Consider the following 20,167-nt stretch of genomic DNA (forward strand, 5'->3'; position numbering starts at 1 on the left):
TGATGATCTTTCTGACTTGGTTGATTCGTTTCTCGAGAGAGGATATGATGATGGTGATGAAGTTGAATCTAAAGAAAATAAAAAGATAGTTAAAGTTAGGAAAAAGAAAGGATCTAACGATGATGGTTTGGATGGTTTTGTTGATGAGTCTGAAAGTAAAGATATGCTAAAAAGCTTGTTATTAGGGTTTGATGCTGATTCTGAAGCTAAAAGAAAAATTCGTCATGGAACTGAATTAGCTGTTAAGGATATTGGATTGAGTTCTTCTGAAGCTGGATTTAAGAGACAATTAATGACTCAATTACGTCAAAGAGGCTTTGATGCAGGTAATTATTCATTTACGCACTCTTTTTTCTTTTTAACAAAATTTTCATTAGAGTACTTGAAAATACCGCACAATATATTAATGGTGCATTTTCAGTGATTTTAATTATATTAATGGTACATTCAGGTCTCTGCAAATCAAGATGGGAAATGACAGGACGATTTCCAGCTGGAACGTTCGAGTATGTCGATGTAATCGTTTCTGGAAATCGTTACATTGTGGAAGTATCTCTTGTTGGAGAATTCACCATTGCTAGACCAACAGATCGCTACATTTCTTTACTCGAAGTATTTCCTCAAGTTTTTGTGGGGAAACCTGATAAACTGAAACAAGTAGTGAGAATAATGTGCGGGGCTAGTAAACAATCATTAAAGAAAAACGACATGCATATTCCTCCTTGGAGAAGCAATGGGTATATGCAAGCAAAATGGCTTAGTTTGTACAAGAGAACGACCAATTCCGTTGAGGATACGGTTGTGTCAGGTTCGGGTACTGGAAAGCGGTCGGTTGGATTTGAGACAACTCGGACGCCCGTGAAGTTTTATTATTGTAGAGAAGAGTTAAAGCGGAGAAGGGATGTGAGAATGGGTTATAATAAAGTGGGCAAATTAGGTCAACTATTTGTATAATTAAGCACCACTGAACTTGCTAGATTCAAGTTGGCGTCAGCATATCCAGTAAACCTAGAAGGGGACATGAATTTAATTTTTGAAAAATGTTTAAATTGAAACACAAGAAGTATGTGTTTACGTAGGATTAGGAATTTGCCATTGGTGCAGAAATTGTCACTTGATGCGTGTTGAGTGTGCTATATTTTTCTTGGCAGATTCTGGGAGCTCTACTGTCTCAGTTCATGCCATCGCCATTGTATATATTGTGTACTGTATAATATATTGATATTGGAGTGTACTCAAGATGTCGAGAAATCAGCTAGCAGTTACTGTCCCTTTAACTCGATCCTAATTGATAATCCTAAGTGGTCGTGTTCCAGTCGAGAGAGAGGTTTATATTAGCAAGTACATAACAACTGAGGGATAATGCTGTCCGTTACTGGTAAACTAGTAGTTGTTGTTTGAGGTCTAAATTTTTATAGTTTAGGTATGCGCTTCAAAATATTGAGTGAAAGAATAAAGAGACAAACAAAAGGGAACCAAAAAAACATATCAATATATTAAGCAATGCTTCAACATTTTCCAGATTGTATATCTCTAACGGCAATTTGCTATATAGCGATGCTTCAATAATAGTACATGATTAACAATGTAAGTTAATCAAAATAGGGATTATGTTCCCATAGTGATACAATGACAACATTTTGAATGCCGGTTGGTTTAGTTAGTGTCTGTTTGTTTTCTCGGTGGAATGAATTCAACTTTATGTTGAAAAAAACAAAACAATGTAAGTGGTGCAACATTGCCTCGGATGGGCATATATCTAGAGTTCAAAAGTAAGAAAAACAGGTGCAAGTTGTGCATTGTAAGCCTTTTTTTTTCCAGGCTAAATTGGGGCCTATGAATTTCTTCATCCATCCAATAGAGAATGATAAGGGGATAAGATTGTAAAATTACTAGATTAATTCTTAAAGAAACCTTAATTATTCTAAGACAAATACAAATACTAAATCATAACTTAATTAACAAATCCTAATCAATCAAAACTCATTTTATTTTTCAATTTCCATCAAAATTAAAACTAAATCCTAATCAATCACAAACAACAATTAAAATCTAATTTCTTTTTGTTAAATAATAAGAAAACCCAAAATCAGACAATTCAAGTGATTGAGTAAAATTCCCCTTTAAACCATTCCATCTAAGAAATACTCTACAATGATTTACCACTAAATCTTTAATATTCACTCATCAGGTTTTCTGAAAACTCACCCAGAATCAGTTTATATGTTCACCATAGTAATCCGAATGTAATCTTAATCGGGTTTTAATGTGAACCTACATAACCCGATTCTGGGTTGAGGTGATGAACATCAACTACAATTGGGTTACGGTAGTGAACACATCAACCGATTCTGTCTTATTATTCGGATCATTTTGGACCATATGTACTCCGATTGTGTAGTTGAAAATCTTTGTATACCAACAATCGGACTACATTATCATCAATATACACCGAATCTGAAAAAACTGCAGCAAACTACCTCCAGAATCGGACTTTATAAACATTTTAGAAGTACGATTCTGTTACAAATTTGATGAGTCCAAGTTACCCAGAAAAACAAAACCACTTTCATTCATTAAGCTTGGTTCAAGTTTGCAAAATACAATATAAGAAAGCGACAAAATATAAGCATCTGATAGATCAAGTTTTTAACACAAGGAAAATACTCATTCCAACAAGTGGAGACCATCGAATTGATTCGGCTCGATCAATTCCTTCCATCGCCTCATGTTGGCATCGTATTTTTTTAGCCACTCCTTGGTGACCTCCGTGACCTCATTAAAACAATCTGTCGGTGGTAATGAACAATCATTACGTATTCTAAGACCGATATAATGTATGTTGTTATGGTTGAATAAAACAATTCTCCGATCCTTAAGCGATTCATCCCAAATGGTGTACTTTGGTGCGTATGTATAACATGATCCCTTATCAAATAGATGAACAACGCAACTCCATGTTTCCGCCAAGAGATGACCACATAGAGGCATACGCATCCAATGATCTCCGGTAGTTGATCAATTCCTCCTTGTACCTTGTACTCTTCATTCTCAATGTGTGAAGGAACGCTTGAAACATTTGTCTTCTCTTGTGCGCTACTTGCCCCGCATTCTCCCTTCTTTGGTCGACCTCTTTTCCTCTTAGCCGGTGCCTCTTCATTATCAATGTGTGAAGGAATGCTTGAAACATTTTTCTTGGCTTGTGCGCTACTTGCACCGCTTTCCCCCATCTTCGGTCGACCCCTTTTCTTTGGAACCTTAGCATCTTCATATTTAGCGTCTTCCTTCTCATGTCGACAAAGAATTATTTTATGACTCAACAACGGGTGTTTTCCGGTACTCATTGCAACCTTAAACTCTTACCTTTCTTCCTTCCTATCCATGTTGGAAGGTGGTCTACCCGTCGGCGGTAGCACCGTTGGTTCTCCGACTGGTACCATATGGGGGTTCGCGGCTAGTTTTAAGTCATACAACAAAACTTTTCTTCCCAAGCATCCTTTTTTGCAAATTTCTCGATGATTTCTCTTCCAACATCCGTGTCCACAAAGGATTCGAGTGGTTCTTCGGTTGGGAGTGGTTTGAAAGTAAGTTGCTTCCAAAACGGATCAATGATTTCAAAAGGAATTCCTCGTTGGTACTTCACGATCATGTGACGACACGGAAATCCAAAGGCTGTCATCGTCGTACATTTACATTCAATTCTTCTTCTCCCAATCTCCTTTTCCACATAATATTTGTAATCCTTTATCATATAAATGATTGCTCAGTGAGACACCCTATAATTTAAATTTCTAATCAACCGATGGTGTTCCCTGTAGCTTGTGATGATTTTCATCCTACTCTCTTCCAGTTGAGCGGTTATTTTGATGATATCGTCATTGGTAAATGGCTTCTTGTAATGTAACCACGATGTTTTGGCTCCACTGGAGCAAGCTTTTCAAACGTCCATGAAATCCTTCCGCGATACTTGTCACCTCATTCTTGTAATGCATGTGTTGGTACGTGTAAGAATATACAAAAGTTTCCTTGTACAGATCCAACAATTCCTTTAAACAATAAACCACACATTTCTCGTAATCTTTCTTCCATAGCCCAATAAAACTCTCCAACTGGCATTCGAACTCGGGCACGGACATTGAGTGTACCATTAAATCCCAATGATGTTGAAAAGCCTTCCATAGTATCCCATTCGCTTCATACTCTGATTTCCTTTTCTTCTTGTCCTCCTCTCTTTGTTCCGGAGTTAGTTTTTGAAGACGCTCATCTTCGGCCTTTTCACGAGCGGTACCTTTTTTTGGCTTTGACTTTTGGATATGACCCCTAAAATTACTTCTAATATTGCATTGTATGTGTCATGTGCAAAGAAAATGCTTAGCATCCGGAAAAACCACTCCAATGGCATTCATTAGTACTTGGTCCTTATTCGTTACTATGATCCTCGGAGTTTGATCGCCACGGTATATCTCCTTCAAGGTCTCTATCATCCAAGTAAAACTCACATCATTCTCCCGATCCATAAACCCCCATGCTACCATGAAAGTTTGCTTTTCGGAAGTATGGCAAGCAATGTTTAACAACGGCATATTGTACTTGTAGGTCTTGTATGTACAATCTATTAACAAAACTTGATAGAAGCATTGTGTCAACTTGATCATCTCCGGATGCGCCAAGAAAATACGAGTCATTTTTCCTTCCAATACTTGCTTCCTCATTGTGTATCCGTGTTGATCGGCTAACCATTGAGATTGTTCCATAACCGCTCTACCATCCCATGACCTCCTCCTAAAGACTGCTCTTGCCGTGTAAATTTTCCTCAAAGTGGACAAGTTATCCTTATCATCATCTCTAATCCTCCTAAGGATGTCACTTGGTTTACACACTTTCATCGACCTCACCATTTCCTATTGATGTGGTTTCAACCCACAAACGGCCGCGTGTACAACAAGATATTCCAGATCATCATGATTATGACAACCATTCAACACTTTAGAGATCTTGTGTACCTTACTATCATCGGGTTTCTTGGGTCTATTAACTATAAGCTTAAACAGGCAATCATACTTCTTTGATTTAGTAATGTATTCCCTTGTCGTCTTCTTCATGTACAGTCTTTCCTTTGCCCGGTGACTTTCTTGGTTTCCACCTCTCTCACAAACAAATTCCAAACGATTTTTACTTGAATGACGGCCTAAAACTAACGCTCATTTGATCTCTATTCTCTTGTTTATAAACCATTGCTTTGCATCGTCTCTATCTTCCCATTCCAAATCGGTGAAATAGTGGGCAGAGGTATCAGGACCCGGCAGAGATACGGCTTTGGGTTGATCTTCTTCAAACGCCACAAAAATCTACAACAAGTATCAAAAAGTTGATGATTCAAAATCGGTTTATACTTTACAGTCGATTAAACCGATTATCAGTAATCGGTTTATATGTGCAACTATAAAGACCGATTAAAGAATTGTCGAAAAAATTTCAGAGTCTACAATCGGTTCACGTCTGGTGTCATATAATCCGATTGTTGTTCACATTTCTACTGGATCTTTTTTCTCCATAATCGAATTACATATGAACGAAAATAAACCGATTATCAACTTTTTGTATTCTACGAGATTATTGAAGTGAAGAAATCGGATTATGCACATCAACAACAAAAACCGATTCTCGTCACGTACCCCTCGCGCCAAAAAATTACTACAATCGGTTTATTTGGTGATGAACAAAGACCGATTCTTGTATCCAATTTGGGGATGTTACCCAGAATCGGTTTATGGCATGTTATCGAATAAACCGATTCTGAGTTAAAGTTTTGAAATTTTTTTTCTTATTGGGCAATTAGGACATGCAAATACATGTTTGTAGATCGTTGCAACTCATACCTGTTTATTAGAAGCATTATCATCTTCTTCCTCCCGACGAAATTGTTCTTGTGCTTGAATGATATCCTCAAGCAATCTTTGGTTTACTTTCTCTTCTTCATTCAACAAATTTTCCAATTCGGTAGGATCGAAATCATGATAATCCGATGCACCCCCTTCTTCATCACTATTAGGGTCTTCATCATCATTATAAAGTTTTATTTTTGCTAAGAAAATCACAAACCCTAGTTTTTCCTTTTTTTCCCTCTACTTCTTTCCCTCCAAACCTTTAAAAAGAAAAATGAATTTCTATTCTAATCCAAACATTATAATCCCACTCAAACACCTATTAATTTAATAAATATTAACTTAATTAATCATCACTAATTTAATAAGGATATACTAGGCATTAATATAAATAGTGGATAAGGGGTTTCTACAAATTATTTTCTAATGCCCCTATTTTGTCATGTAGTTATAGGCCCCAGTTTAACCAGATTTTTTTTTATTTTAAAGTCAGATACGCCTTATTTATTACTTGCAAAATGGTCATCTTGTCTTACCAGAGTCAAATTGGTCTCCTCCTAGCACACAGTGGTATATGGCCCCATAATTTGGATTCTTCACCATCAGCCCAAGCCCGTAGAATGACCATTTCCAATCCGGCCCGACCAGAGTAAAGTCACAATTGCTTTTCAGTTTCAACTTTCTACGTTTCATCCGCGGGGAGAGAATACAGATGACGAAAATAAGGGTCTAAGAAGGGGTTTACTTCTGCTATCCGTGTCAAACTCTGATCAATTGAGGTAATAATTGAATGATTTATTTCCATCTTAGATCTTTTGATTTGCTCAACTGCAACCCAATCCCAATTTTAGAAGTTTGATTTTCCTTTTTCTATGGTTTAATTGCAAGATTTGGAGGGTTTTTAAAGAAGTTATCTATCAAAATTGAAATTAAAACCTGATCATGCAAATTTTGCGGGTTTTTAAGGAAATTATCTATCGAAATTGAAATTAAAACCTGATCATTTCGTATGATGATGTCAAGAAGTCATGGTAAAAGAGAGAGGGAAAGGGATAGGATCAGTGAGTTACCTGAACCCCTAATTCAACATATATTCTCCTTTCTTCCCATCAAATCTGTTGTTTCTACAAGTGTTTTATCTACAAAATGGAGGTATTATTGGAAATCCACTCCAAGCATTGATCTTCGAGAATGGCGGTCTCCTGATACTAGTATAGGTATTTATCAAGAAGAGGTCAATAGGTTTATGGGATTTGTGGATAGATTGTTGTCTAATCGTCAAGATGTTCATTCACCATCTATACAGAAATTTGGTCTCTATTTCGACACTTATTTTGATATATCTCGGGTTAAGGGATGGATTTCTACTGTGTTACGACATAAAGTTGAAGAACTTGCTCTCATGGATCGTAAACATATAGTGTTTCCTCCATGTCTTTTTACTTGTGAGTCTTTGACTGTATTGGAGATATATATACGTTCCCTTGAACTACCGGAATCAGTAAATTTTCCGAAACTCAAGATCCTTAGACTCAATGTCAGTTTGTTTGATGACATTGATGAGCAAATGATTCAGAAGTTGCTTTCCAGCTCCCCCATTCTTGAAGAGTTGAGTTTGGATGTGCGCATTTGTAAAATCCCGTATCTAAGCATTTGTGGTCCTAATTTGAAGCGGTTGTTCATTAATGGTCCATTATGTTGGGATTTCAATATCCACATAAATGCACCAAATTTACAATCATTCAGATACTCTAGAGTTCTTGCAAATGATTTTGTTCTGCATAATTTCTCAACACTGGTTGCTGCAGAAGTTGTCCTTACAAATCCAGTTCCAATAGATTCGAGGGGAAGTGGTGAACTTGGTGGTCTTGCAAGAAAGCTTTTCGGCAGTCTTTCTTATGTGAAACATCTAACAATATCTGATTACAGCTTGAAGCTTCTGTCTTATGAAAATCATTTCCAGACGAGTTTACCTTCATTTTATTATCTGACCCATTTGGAAGTTACTAGTGCAAGTCTTTATTTCGGATATAGCTGTCGGGATGAGGGTAAGCTTCCGTGTTGGATTGTTGGAATACTGCTCGACTTTCTCCATATCTCACCTAATCTGAAATCACTTGTCTTCGCTGAAGGATTTCCCCACTATGAATCTAACAACAATGATAGTTGGTCCCCAGATTTTCTTCCTCAGTGTTTGTTACTACACCTGAAGTCAATTGAATTCCGCGGGTTTTTCTGGAACGAATTCGAGAAAGACTTGGTAAGATTTTTGATGAAAAATTCAAAAGTTCTAGAGAGGGTAAAAATAACAATTTCAGGCCGCTCAGTTTTATCAACGTCTTCAAATTACAGGAAGAAGGTTGTGAATGATATATTATTGTTTCCAGTAGGATCAGGTAAGTGTAGTATTCAAATCTCTTAAAACTTTCGAAGAATTAGTTTGTTGAAGCTCCGAGTGATATTGCGTCAGATAATTCCTTTAGTCATGCTATTGAATTGGATTAGTTGAAGTTCGGATGGGTTTTCTTGCAGTGCTGTAAAAGCCGAAAAGGTAGTCATCAGTTCAACATTACGGTAGGTGTAGCATATATCAATCACTGCATTTTGTTGTTGTTTTTTTCATGTTTGCTGCTGTGTATCCTAGTTTGGTATACTTTCGATATCTTTTCATGACTGTAAGTACCTCTTTGGGTGTTTATTAATGTTGCAGTATGTGATTTCTTGTTCCTATACTGTCGTCCATTGGATTATTCATAGGAGCATGGCTGCAAGGTATAGTGCAGAAGTCACAGAACGTCTGGTAGCTTAGTACAGTCACCAATTGAGACTTCAGAAACCCACTCTCGATAAGCCTTACGCAACCCTACTTAATGAGGCCTATGGGTGACTACAACTCCAACTTCTTTAGCTCTACTGAATTAATAAGAAAACGAATCAAATTACACATGTTTGTGCCAAGTACTACTATTCTATAGTTCCAAGATTCTAAAAAAAACTGGAAACTAGAAACGAAATTGAAAGAACTGCACTGTGGTTAAAACAAACGCCATCATGAGCAGCAGCATATAAGTCATAACCAGTTCCTCATCTTCATCGTCATCTTCGTCCGTACTACCATCCTCATCCTTATCAGTGCTACTACTATGCTCCTCACCCTCATCCTCATCAGAACTACCATGGTCCTCGCTGTTATCAGTACTATCGTGATCCTCATCGTCACCAGTGATACTATTCTCTGCAAGGTCCGCGCGACTCGGTTGGTCTTGGTTACAAACTCGAGTTGCAGTGGTTGTGCCAGGGCGTAATGTTAAAGCACACTTAAAATTATCTCTTCCATCTCTATTAACATTTTTTCTTAATTTTCAATTTAATTAAAAACACAATCAATGAATCAAATTACATAGAGAAGCGTAAGGGCATTTTTGGGATCTTAGTCTATCATTTTGAGAGTTTGGGCTCCTTGGAAACAGGATTATTTTTGCCCAAATTTTGGGTCCGGATCGCTTGACAAGACAAAATATCTCAGCCATTCATTTTTGTGTATCGGACGGTTATAAGACAACCACAACTCCATTTTTTTCTCCTCTCCTCTCGCAAGCCAAGCCGAAACTTCAATTGAGATTACCATCCCTTCTCTATATATGAAATTATTGATTTCCTTTCGGTCATCTTTAAACACTATGATCTCTTTTTCTTCTCGTAAATTTATAAGCTCACGAGTCACAGACCAATTTATGATCTAAGATCATATAGGTATATGTGGATGTATTGTTGTATGTAGCTTGGTGCAATTGTACTGATTGCATGAGACGGAAAATTTGTTTGGGTTTCTATATTTTGATGATGATAACCGGAAGAAGCAAACAATAATTAATCCACTGAAATTGAAAAGAAACACAAAAATTTATCTGAGAGTGGGATCACTAATAATGGAATAAGCATGCAATTCATCAAAACTGAATTATTGTATGTCATCTAGGGCTGTCAACGGGTCCGGTTCCTCCCGGGTATCATACTACCCGGAATCGGACCCTATTATTTTTTTCCGGTTCCGGGTTCCCATGGTTCCGTGTCCGATTCCTAAATTAGTTGGTCCAGAACCGGACCCTATTAAACAGCCGGGTAATCACCGGTTTCGCATATTAAACGGGTACTTCAAGTTCAGTTCTATTACACATCATGTCATAGAAATGTAAGTGATTTACGAAGTCAATAAATTGTATCGAATCTTAATTCCGAACTGTTCACAATCCCAGCTTTAGTACAACAGCTCCTACATAACCAATTTAATCCCCACCCTTTATCTTCGCAGTTCTAATCTATAAAGAACTGCCGCCATCGTCCATGACCAGTAGAACCACCTCCATCTATCCTCAAATATCCACACTTGAAAACAGATCAAATACAACATCATCACCATCGTTATCAAGATCTAGCCACTAATTAAAAAGAACTGCCGATTGAGTATGAATAAAAGTTATTTAATCAATAAGCAGATAATCATCGACAACTTCAAAATCCAAACAAAGGAATTTTAAACAAACAAATTTTATTATTATCAGTCAATCCTCTAATTGATAAAGAGATTCGAGATATACGTTTGACAAAAAACAAATTTGCAGTAAACATTTACAACTTACGAAATTAACAATTTTGAATTTTAACTTTTAGCTACAACCCATCATTAAACGTTACTAAGATAGCAGATCTGAAACAGTGTCTCCTCATTATAACACATGAAAAGATGAAAATTTCATCAGGACAAGAAATTATTACATAAATTGAGAGAATGAAAGGCCAATTTTGAGCGGAGCTTGGAAGGGAGGGTGAAAGCAGAAGAGTCAGATGCGGAAATTTTAGGTTATGTTTGTCTATAATTGTTAACGGCGTATATATATAACCCTTCACATGACCGAATTAAACCCAGAAAAACAAATACTTACAATTCCCGACTACCCGCCGGGTAGGACCCGTATGGAACCATTTATTAACGGGTCCATTCGGGTAATTACCCTTCGGGTCCTAACTTGTTAATGGGTCCTATTTTAGGACCCGGAACCAGACCCTATTCTCCCGGGTCCGGGTCCGATTCCGGGTAATGGGTATCCATTGACAGCCCTAAATTGTCATCCATGTAATCGATCAAAACTTGATTTATTTATTTTGCAAAGGAGTACTCGATCTGATAAAAAAAGATATATACATCTAAACAGAGTAATAAAAAAAAAAAAGTTATAATCATCGATCAAATATACAGAGAAAATGATCATAAAATCCTGTGAATTAATTTTTCCTTTTAATGGAGATCCATGTAAAGACAAAGAGATGACAGTAAGAGATGGCTTGGCTTGCTCAAAACCGTTAGATAGGCACAAAAGGAAGGTTACAATATTTTGTCTAACAAAAGAAAAATATGACAAGAAATCCTCAAACACTTAAAGTCTTTTTAGTTAAACGTTTATATATTTTCCTTTTATGAGCAGATTTTCCCTCGTCAGGAAAAAAAAATTCCTTTCCTAAAAAATCACTCAAAAATAAATAAAATAAAAAGAAGCTGACTTTTTATTCGAGTGTCTCCCGTTCATTTGTACAGTAAAATCAAGATTATAAAAATTATTAAGAGGTATAACAAAAATTAGCAAAATTTAGAATTACCTTTCTTAATACATTAAAAGTGATAAAAAAAAAACTTACTTAGGCATATAAAAACGGGGAATGACAGACTGACCGATTTTTTTTTCCCGCAAAATCCCGACTCATTCACACTGCTCCTAGGATCCACTGGAAATTTATAGGAGGTGGATTTTGGATCCCACCGTATGTGTCTTGCGGATTATGCGAGAGAAGCTCTCGGTGGCCTAATCATTTTCCTTTAAAAACTTGTCTCTAACATTTTAGAGGATTTGAGCGAACATTCGAAAAAGGTCCTCTCTTGAAGATCCAATTCGGTTACTTTTTTCTTTTTTCTCTTCTCCCCTATTTCTCTCCTAAAAGTAAAAGAAAAAGACCTTAGAGCTTCCTCCTCCTTCTTGTTCAGATTTAGTCCTTTGGGCTAGATCTGAGCAAGGATTTTTTTAGTTTTTATGAATAAGAATAATCTACTTTGTGTTTGTAGGTTTTATTTTTGTTGTTTTTGGTGTCTATGGACACATTTCTTCATTGTTTGGGCGATCTTTTCTTCTTTTTTTGGACGATTTTTTCTTCGCTTTAATAGCGATTCTTTCAGATCTTCATGGTGTTTCTTGGCTTGCTATTCTCGATTCATCAAGAACATCAATGATTCTGGCGTCGCTTTGGATTCGTCTTCAACAAGAGGGATTTAAGGCACCCGGTTCGTTTGGATCTACAAGATTTTTGGCAAAATACTCCATTTCATTTGGAGCATCTCTTATTAAAGAAGATAATTATTTTAAATGGTCGGAGTTGTTTCCGGTTCACACCATCATTCGTCACTACTACATCTACAAAAATTGGATGTCTTTGCAATTTATGCCTCTTTCTCTTCGTGATGTACTTGCAATTGGTGTCATCATTTGTATTGGGTTTTGATTATCTTGTATTTTGGTGTTTTTGATAATCTTATAAGTAATCATGTAATCATCATTTTGATTTGAATGAATTGAAATGTGATTTCAAAAAAAAAGAAAAGAACTTGGAACATTGTCATATTTAAAGTCCTAATTTGATAACGTTTTAACGCAGTATATATCATCTGTATTTGCAATTTCATCTTTACCTTAGTTTTCTTTGAATGCAAATTGCTCAACTTTCTAGTAGTTAGAAGAGAAAAAAAAACGTAATGGAATTGATTTACATTTAAGATTTTTAATACAAATTTTGTTATATATTCCTTGATAAGGCATGAAAAAAGATTAGGCATAACAAAAGATCAAAATAAATGAATAATCGGGCATCCCAAAAAAAAATTAAAAAATAATACCAGGCATAAAAAAAGAACACGCCATTGGGATATGAAAACTAATTGGGGGATATAAATTACTTTTCATTACCAATAGTATTTTCTAAGGGGTGTTTTTGAGGGTAAAAATACTAAAATACCCTTCCCTTAAAATAAAAATCTAATAACTTAAAATCAAAAACCAAAATCATATCCCCCATTTCCTTCTTCACTTCTTATTGATCTCTTTTAGGGTTAGGGTTTTGAAACCTAAATATTCGTCATTCCCTATCAAATTCTAAATTTTCCCAACTCCCTTTCAAATTCTCTCCTCCTTCTCTGCCGGCTCCTCACTCTGAAAACGATTTTTTTCTTTTTACATTCGAAAGTGATGAAGACCATGCCGGAAGTGATGAAGACCATGCCGATAGTGATGAAAACCATGCCGGAAGTGATGAAGACCATGCCGGAATTGATGGTGCCGGCATGCTTGGTAACTAACATTTAATGCCATAACTAGATGCCGACATGCTCGATAAAAATCTATCAATGCCGGTAGTCAAGTGCAAAAAAATTCAATTTTCTGTATACTTTACATCATGTGCCAGCATAGAAATTTAAGCAACATGCCGCTAGCAGTACCGGCATGCTCGAGAATTAACTAACTGTGCCGGCAGCGGACTGATTAAAACCAGAAAAAAAATTCAAAACGGAATAGGATTTGAATTTCAAAACCAGAAAAAACTTCTACGAGATACTGTCTTTCAAAATTGGGATATTGTTGGCCGGCATGGACGTAGTATGAATACAATGCCGGGAATGCTTCTGCCGGCATTGTATTCATACTAGGTCCATGCCGGCACTGAGCTATTTCAGCTGCAACAATGGTGGATTCAAAGAAAAAAAAAATCAAATATTCAGCACATTTGCACTTTTACCTGAATATTGCTTGTACAATCATTCTCCATTTTTACCAAAAAAAGTTCCCTCTCAATTCCCCCCCTCCCCCCTTCTACTCTCACCTCACTCACCCAAATACAAATAAAAATACACACTAATCATTTATCAAATAATCTTATGAATTTACTAATTATAGTTAACCACTAAACATGATTAGTGAGGAGTAGATTAGGTATTAGGTAAAATACTTAGATAAGGGATGACCCTGATTTGATATTTAAATCCAGTTTTTGTCTTTTTCCTCTATCCACAATTAGTTTTAGTATCCCCAATTGTGCGTTCTAAAAAAATCAAAAGAAAAAAAAGATCAGGCAGAACTACAATAATAATAATAAAAAATTAATACAACAACAACCAACAATACCAGGCATAAAAAAATATCTAAAAAAGAAAAAAAAATCAGGCAGAATTAATAAAGAAAAAAGAAAAAGTCAATATAGCAACCGTTATTAAATGATATCAGACCGTAGGATTCAACACGTATCCAATATCATATAATAATAGCCGATATACCAACTTCATCGGATTAAGTTTTACCTTCACGTTATTAGTAAAAAGAATTATAACATATTAAACGATGTGAGACGATAAATCGCACCAAATTCCTAAAACAAAGAATCACGAACAATCGATAGGGTATAGCTGTCCTTGATGTAAGCCCAAACCCATATTCCTTAAAATTCCTTATACAAATTATTTAAACACGTTTTCCTGCTACGGGCATACGGCAACAGATGACACCTTAGAAATACGACACGTAAATTTATCTCGCAGCCCCACGTTTAAAGCTTACCCCTTAAAACCTGCTTAGTGACTCGAAACTCAAAATTTGTGTCGGAAAACTACGTTATAACCCAAAAATCAGCTCAACTCCCCAAAATCCAAAACTACTTATATAGGGAGAGCGTCGTGATGAATGAAGCAGTAACCATCCTGTTTCCAACGCATGCCAAGACACGTGGTGATTGAAAGTATAAAGTGATTTGATTATTGGGTCAGGAGATTATAATATCCATACATGAAAAATAACACCCCGTAATGGATTTGGGGTGCCCTCCCAAAAAAAAGGGGAGGTAATCCAATGTAAGAAAGGGGATGTAAGAAAGGGGACTTGGGAATTAGGCCCGAGTCCAATAGAAAACATCCATTGAGCAAAAGGGATAAGGGAGGAATTAATACAAAAGAAGAGACCATATTTAAGAAAGAATGACATTAGTAGTAACTAAAGGAGTTTAGGACACATGGTATGATGTATAAAAAGAAGGGGTTTTTGGAAAGTCTATATAAGGAAGGACAAGGTATAATGGAAAGACAACCCTCTCTCTTACTATTCTTAGCAAAGGTAAGGCCATTTGGTTACCTAGGACGGATAGGATCTAACGAGAATTTGGATATTAACACGAATTGCTCAACGTTCTAGTAGTTAGAAAAAGAAAACGTTATGGAATTCATTTAAAATCAAGATATTTGATACAAATTTTGTTATATACTCCTTATTAAGTCAATAAAAAAAAATCAAGCATAACAAAAGAACGCCAAATTGGAGGATATTTTTATTAATTGGGGATATAGTGTAGGCATAGTTGTCTAATGATACCGACATGGTCGATGGCTTGCCAGTATTGAAAAACCATGCCGACATCTATTGTAATATATCCCCCATTAATAAAAGTATCCCCCAATTGCCTCTTCTAGCAAAAGATCAAAATCAATAATTAATCAGGCATCACAAAATAAATAAATAATAATATCAGGCGTAACAAAAAGTCAAAAAATAATAATATTCAGGCATAACAAAAATCAATGTTATAAAATGATATCAGAGCGTTGACCAGGTATAACAAAAATTAAAAAGAAAAATCAATATAGCAACAAAAATAAATAAATAAAGAAATAATATAATCAATATAGCAATATTATGGAGGGAGTGGACATTTTTTATAAAGGCTTGAGAGAGGTGATAGAGGGTATAGTGGTTTGTGGGGGTCTGTTCTTTGGAGAGCTACAATGAAGGTTATCTACACAGCCAATTAGATAAGGAGGGCTTGGCATATATACTGCTGGTGAGGCTTCCCAATATGCCTTCCTAGCATCACATGTCCAAACTTGGGGTTTACAAGATCATACATTAAGGAGTGAGGAGGTAGAAGGCATGGATGACAACTTCCACAAGGCTTTAATGATGTTACAAGCAACTCTCCCTAATTTTGACTTTGGAAGCTTTACCAACAAAGACACCTCCCCAACTAAAGACCAAAGTACTTTGGCGTCTACTCTCTTTTGTAAAGTAGTTAAAGACATAGACAGAGTTTATGAGTTTTTGGACAGACAAAAGCAGTTTTAGGTTGCCTGCAAGCACCGCATGCCCAGGATTTTGTCCTCGCCATTCCAATTGAAGGCCTTTGATAGAAGATGTCACCCATGGAGTACCGTGCCATCCTTAAATACATATTGATGATCCCCTTATACCCATCGGACACCCGTTGTCCTGCTTGTATCATTGGGTGTTTGGACGCTTATGGGGAACATGCAGTTCATGGCAAGGTAGACCCCCGGGTTTAAACATAGACATGATCATGTGAGGGACACTTTGTATGATGTATTATGGAGAGCCTGTATTTCAGCGAGGAAAGAAGCGGCTGTCAACTTTTTGACTGATCCACTCGAAGGGAGACCGATACTTAGGCCGACGGATGGTTTAATTTTTGGGTGGGATAACAAAAAACATGCATGTGTGGACCTTACTGGGGTTTCTCCGTTAGTAGGTATTGGACATGGCACTTTTACAATCGGGCAAGCAGCACTGAGAGCTGCCCCAGGTAAGATAACGAAACATGGGAAAGCATGTCATGATAATGGGCATTCCTTAATTCCTTTCGCTTTTGATACATTTTGTTTTTTGGTTCCAGAGACGGTTGGACTCCTCAAAAAAGTCCAGAAAGTCGTGCACAGTAATGCCAGGATTCCCGATTCGAGAGAGCTTGTTTTTAAAAGAATAGGATTTGCAATTTAAAAAGGACTTGCGGCGCAGCTTATTGCGTGTTTGCCTATTACGTCGATGTAATTTAACTTTTGTCAATAAATTGATTATTAAAGCACATATAACAACAGTTATAAAATAATAACAAAAATAAAAGAAAAAAAATCAATATAGCAACAACTATTAAATGGTATCAGAGCGTAGGATTCAACACGTATCGTGAAGCCTCGCTCCAATATCATATAACAAAAGCCGATACACCAACTTCATCGAATTAAGTTTTACCTTCTTGTTATTTGTAAAAAGAATTATAACATATTAAACGATGTGGGACAATAAATCGCACCAAATTCCTAAAACAAAGAATCACGAACAGTCGATAAGGTATAGCTGTCCTTGATGTAAGCCCAAACCCATATTCCTTAAAATTCCTTATACAAATTATTTAAACACGTTTTCCTACTACGGGCCCACGGCAACAGATGACACCTTAGAAATATGACACGTAAGTTTATCTCGCAGCCCCAAGTTTAAAGCTTACCCTTTAAAACCTGCTTAGTGACTCGAAACTCAAAATTTATGTCGGAAAACTACGTTATAACCCAAAATCCAAACTAACCACAGCTCCAAATCAAAGTCCAGATCTATTGCGATTAATCCAACCTGAGCAGAGTAAAATCAGAGTATGCACGACGACGAAAGAGGAGTTTAGGGTTTACTTCTGCAACCTACCTGATTAAGTTGAGGTAATCAAGTGATTTATTTGTTGTTTTACCTTTAGATTTGTTCAATTGCTTCGCTTCAAAATTCCAATTAGAATTTTTCTAGGCTTTAATTGCGAAATTTAAAGTTCTAAGAAATTATATTTATGTTCAGCATGAGTTAATTCTAACAAAATCTAAACCTCTGATCAATTTGTTGTAGAAGATCATTTGAAAATGGTGATTTTGAGAAGCCATGCCGAAAGAGAGATGGAAATGGATAGGATCAGTGAGTTACCTGAATCCCTCATTCAGCACATTTTCTCATTTCTTCCAATCAAATCTGTTGTTTCTACAAGCATTTTATCTACAAAATGGAGGTATTTATGGACATCCATTCCCATTATTGATCTTCGAGAATGGCGGTCTGTGAATGCTTCTGTGGGTGTTTGTCGAGATGAGGTTAGTAGATTCATGAGATTTGTGGATAGGGTGTTGTCTAATCGTCAGGATGTTCATTCACCGTCTATAAAGAAATTCGTTCTCTCTTTCGATACTTATTTTGATACATCTCGGGTTAATGGATGGATTTCTATTGTGTTACAACATAAAGTTGAAGAGCTTGCTCTTGTAGATCGGAAAGGTATAATTTTTCCTCCAAGCCTTTTTACTTGTGAGTCGCTAACTGTATTGGAGATAGATAAGGGTTTCCTAGAACTTCCAGAATCAGTAAATTTTCCAAATCTCAAGATCCTTCGATTAAGTATCATGTTGGTGAATGAGCACTTGATTCAAAGGTTGCTTTCCAACTCCCCCATTCTTGAAGAGTTGAGTTTGGAACTGCGTAATTGGAATATACAACATCTAAGTATTTTCTGTCCTAAGTTGAAGCGGCTGTTCATGAATGGTTTATTGTATCGAAAATTTGATATCCAGATAGATGCACCAAGTTTGCAGTCATTCAAATACTCCGAAGTTCTTGCAAAAGATTTTGTTTTGCAGAATTTCTTAACATTGCTGGACGCAGAAGTTGTCCTTTCATGTGCAGCAGATAGGGGGGAAAGGGAGGAACTTGGTTGTCTTGCAGCTAAGCTTTTTGCTAGCCTTTCTGATGTAAAGCGTCTGAAAATATCTGAATATACCTTAAAGCTTCTTTCCTACCAAGATGATTTCCATATGAAATTGCCCTTGTATCATAATTTGAATCATTTGGAAGTATCGAGGGCAAGTTTTCACTTCAGACGTGAGGGGTACTTTGAAGATAATGTACAATGTTGGATTGTTAAAATACTGTTTGACTTTCTCCAGGTCTCACCTAATCTTGAATCACTGATCTTTGATGAGGGCTTTTCCAATTGCAAGTCTAACAACTATGATGGTTGGTTGATGGATTTGATTCCTCAGTGCTTGTTGCTGCACCTCAAGTCAATCGAATTTCGTGGGTTTTTTGGGAAGCAAATTGAAAAGGATTTGGTAAGATTGTTCCTGAAGAATGCTAAAGTTTTACAAAGGGTAAGAATTACAGTTTCAGGTAAGTCATCCTTATCAAAGAATTCAAATTTCAAGAAAGAAGTTGTAGATGAGATAGCATTGTTTCCTAGAGGCTCAGCTGAATGCGTACTCCATATCTCTTAGAACATCTAGGGAATTAGTTTTTTGAACCTTTTAGTGTTACGAATTCAGAAACTTAAATCTCTTAGTTATGTTACTGAATTGGGTTACCTAAGTTCAGATGGGTTCTCTTGAAGAGCAATGGAAGCCAAAAAATAGCTCTGAAAGAAAAACCAGTCTCTGTATTTTGTTTCTACAGTGATCACAAAGGCTTTATTAACGTTGTTATGTATGCAGTGCTATGTATTATAGTTAGTTTCGCTTACTTTTAGTATCTTTTAAGACTGTAAATATTTTTTTGGGGCTTAGCAACGCTGCAGTATGTCTGTTTGTTCCTGAAGTTGAAAACTAAGGCATCCATTGAATTTCCTAGGACTGCCAGACAGTATGTTTGAGTTTATTTGCATTGCCGGGGACTGCAACACAGACTCAGCTTGAATGTATGTAAAGAATGTTTTGTTTATATGCTAATATCAAATTCCATATTTTGCAGTGCTCTGTTGTCTTTTTGAAGACATTGAATTCTTCTCTAATATCAAATTCCATGAAACATTCAAATATTATTATTATCAGGAGGAGTATGTAAAAGCTCAAACATAAAACTTCTTGCCAAAAAGTATGTCTGCGCTTTTAAGGTTGTCATGGTCTCATTTCCAACAGCCTGTTTTTCTTGGTTGAGAACCAGCAGTCTGTATTTGTTGTTATAACACAATTCTGGTCAGTTAAATCTCTTGCCAGCAACCTGATTAAACTCTAGCAGCACAAAAACGTTGCCAGATACGACCAATAAACAGACTACAAAATGGACTTGCATTCACGGAATCACGGCTAATACCAGTACTTGTTTTGTTACGGTTCGGGTCATCATAGGTTGATGATTTTCACAATCTCCCTCAAAATAAAAGATTCTAGTAGAAGTTCATTCTTGTATGAAACATTCTATACCCAAGAAACAAATCCTTGATTTATTATCATTACAGAATCTAACTTCGACCTTAACAGTAATCTCATCTAGCTTGAAAGGATTTGTTTACCAATTCTGCACTGTTGCAAACTGTTAATACCAAAATTCTTGTTAGGTTTTACCCGTCCTAATCTACCAAGATGACCTCATTTTTCTTAGAATGGTATG

The 20,167-nt window shown here is 36.3% G+C and overlaps 2 protein-coding genes across 3 annotated transcripts; both read left to right on the forward strand.

Annotated features, from left to right (window-relative positions):
• The first annotated feature begins 6,587 nt into the window (after positions 1-6,587).
• Positions 6,588-8,615, forward strand: LOC113341324 (F-box/FBD/LRR-repeat protein At2g26030-like). The gene is made up of 2 exons (XM_026586240.1): positions 6,588-6,664; positions 6,774-8,615. Exon 2 carries the CDS (start codon positions 6,895-6,897, stop codon positions 8,305-8,307), a length of 1,413 nt encoding a protein of 470 aa, XP_026442025.1. The 5' UTR covers positions 6,588-6,664; positions 6,774-6,894; the 3' UTR covers positions 8,308-8,615.
• An 8,685-nt stretch (positions 8,616-17,300) lies between these two features.
• Positions 17,301-19,548, forward strand: LOC113341486 (FBD-associated F-box protein At4g10400-like). 2 transcript variants are annotated; one of them, XM_026586355.1, is made up of 2 exons: positions 17,301-17,469; positions 17,648-19,548. In XM_026586355.1, the coding sequence occupies exon 2, from the start codon at positions 17,662-17,664 to the stop codon at positions 19,057-19,059; it is 1,398 nt and encodes a 465-aa protein (XP_026442140.1). In that variant the 5' UTR covers positions 17,301-17,469; positions 17,648-17,661; the 3' UTR covers positions 19,060-19,548. The 2 variants fall into 2 exon arrangements, with proteins under 2 accessions (XP_026442140.1, XP_026442141.1); XM_026586356.1 differs by having other exon boundaries at positions 17,651-19,548.
• Positions 19,549-20,167: the final 619 nt, after the last annotated feature.

This window comes from Papaver somniferum, unplaced genomic scaffold, assembly GCF_003573695.1.
Source record: "Papaver somniferum cultivar HN1 unplaced genomic scaffold, ASM357369v1 unplaced-scaffold_29, whole genome shotgun sequence".
Taxonomy (NCBI): domain Eukaryota; kingdom Viridiplantae; phylum Streptophyta; class Magnoliopsida; order Ranunculales; family Papaveraceae; genus Papaver; species Papaver somniferum.

Coding starts and splice junctions, on each gene's coding strand:
- LOC113341324 (XM_026586240.1), top strand. CDS start 6,895: ATGATGATGTCAAGAAGTCATGGTAAAAGAGAGAGGGAAAGGGATAGG.
- LOC113341486 (XM_026586355.1), top strand. CDS start 17,662: ATGGTGATTTTGAGAAGCCATGCCGAAAGAGAGATGGAAATGGATAGG.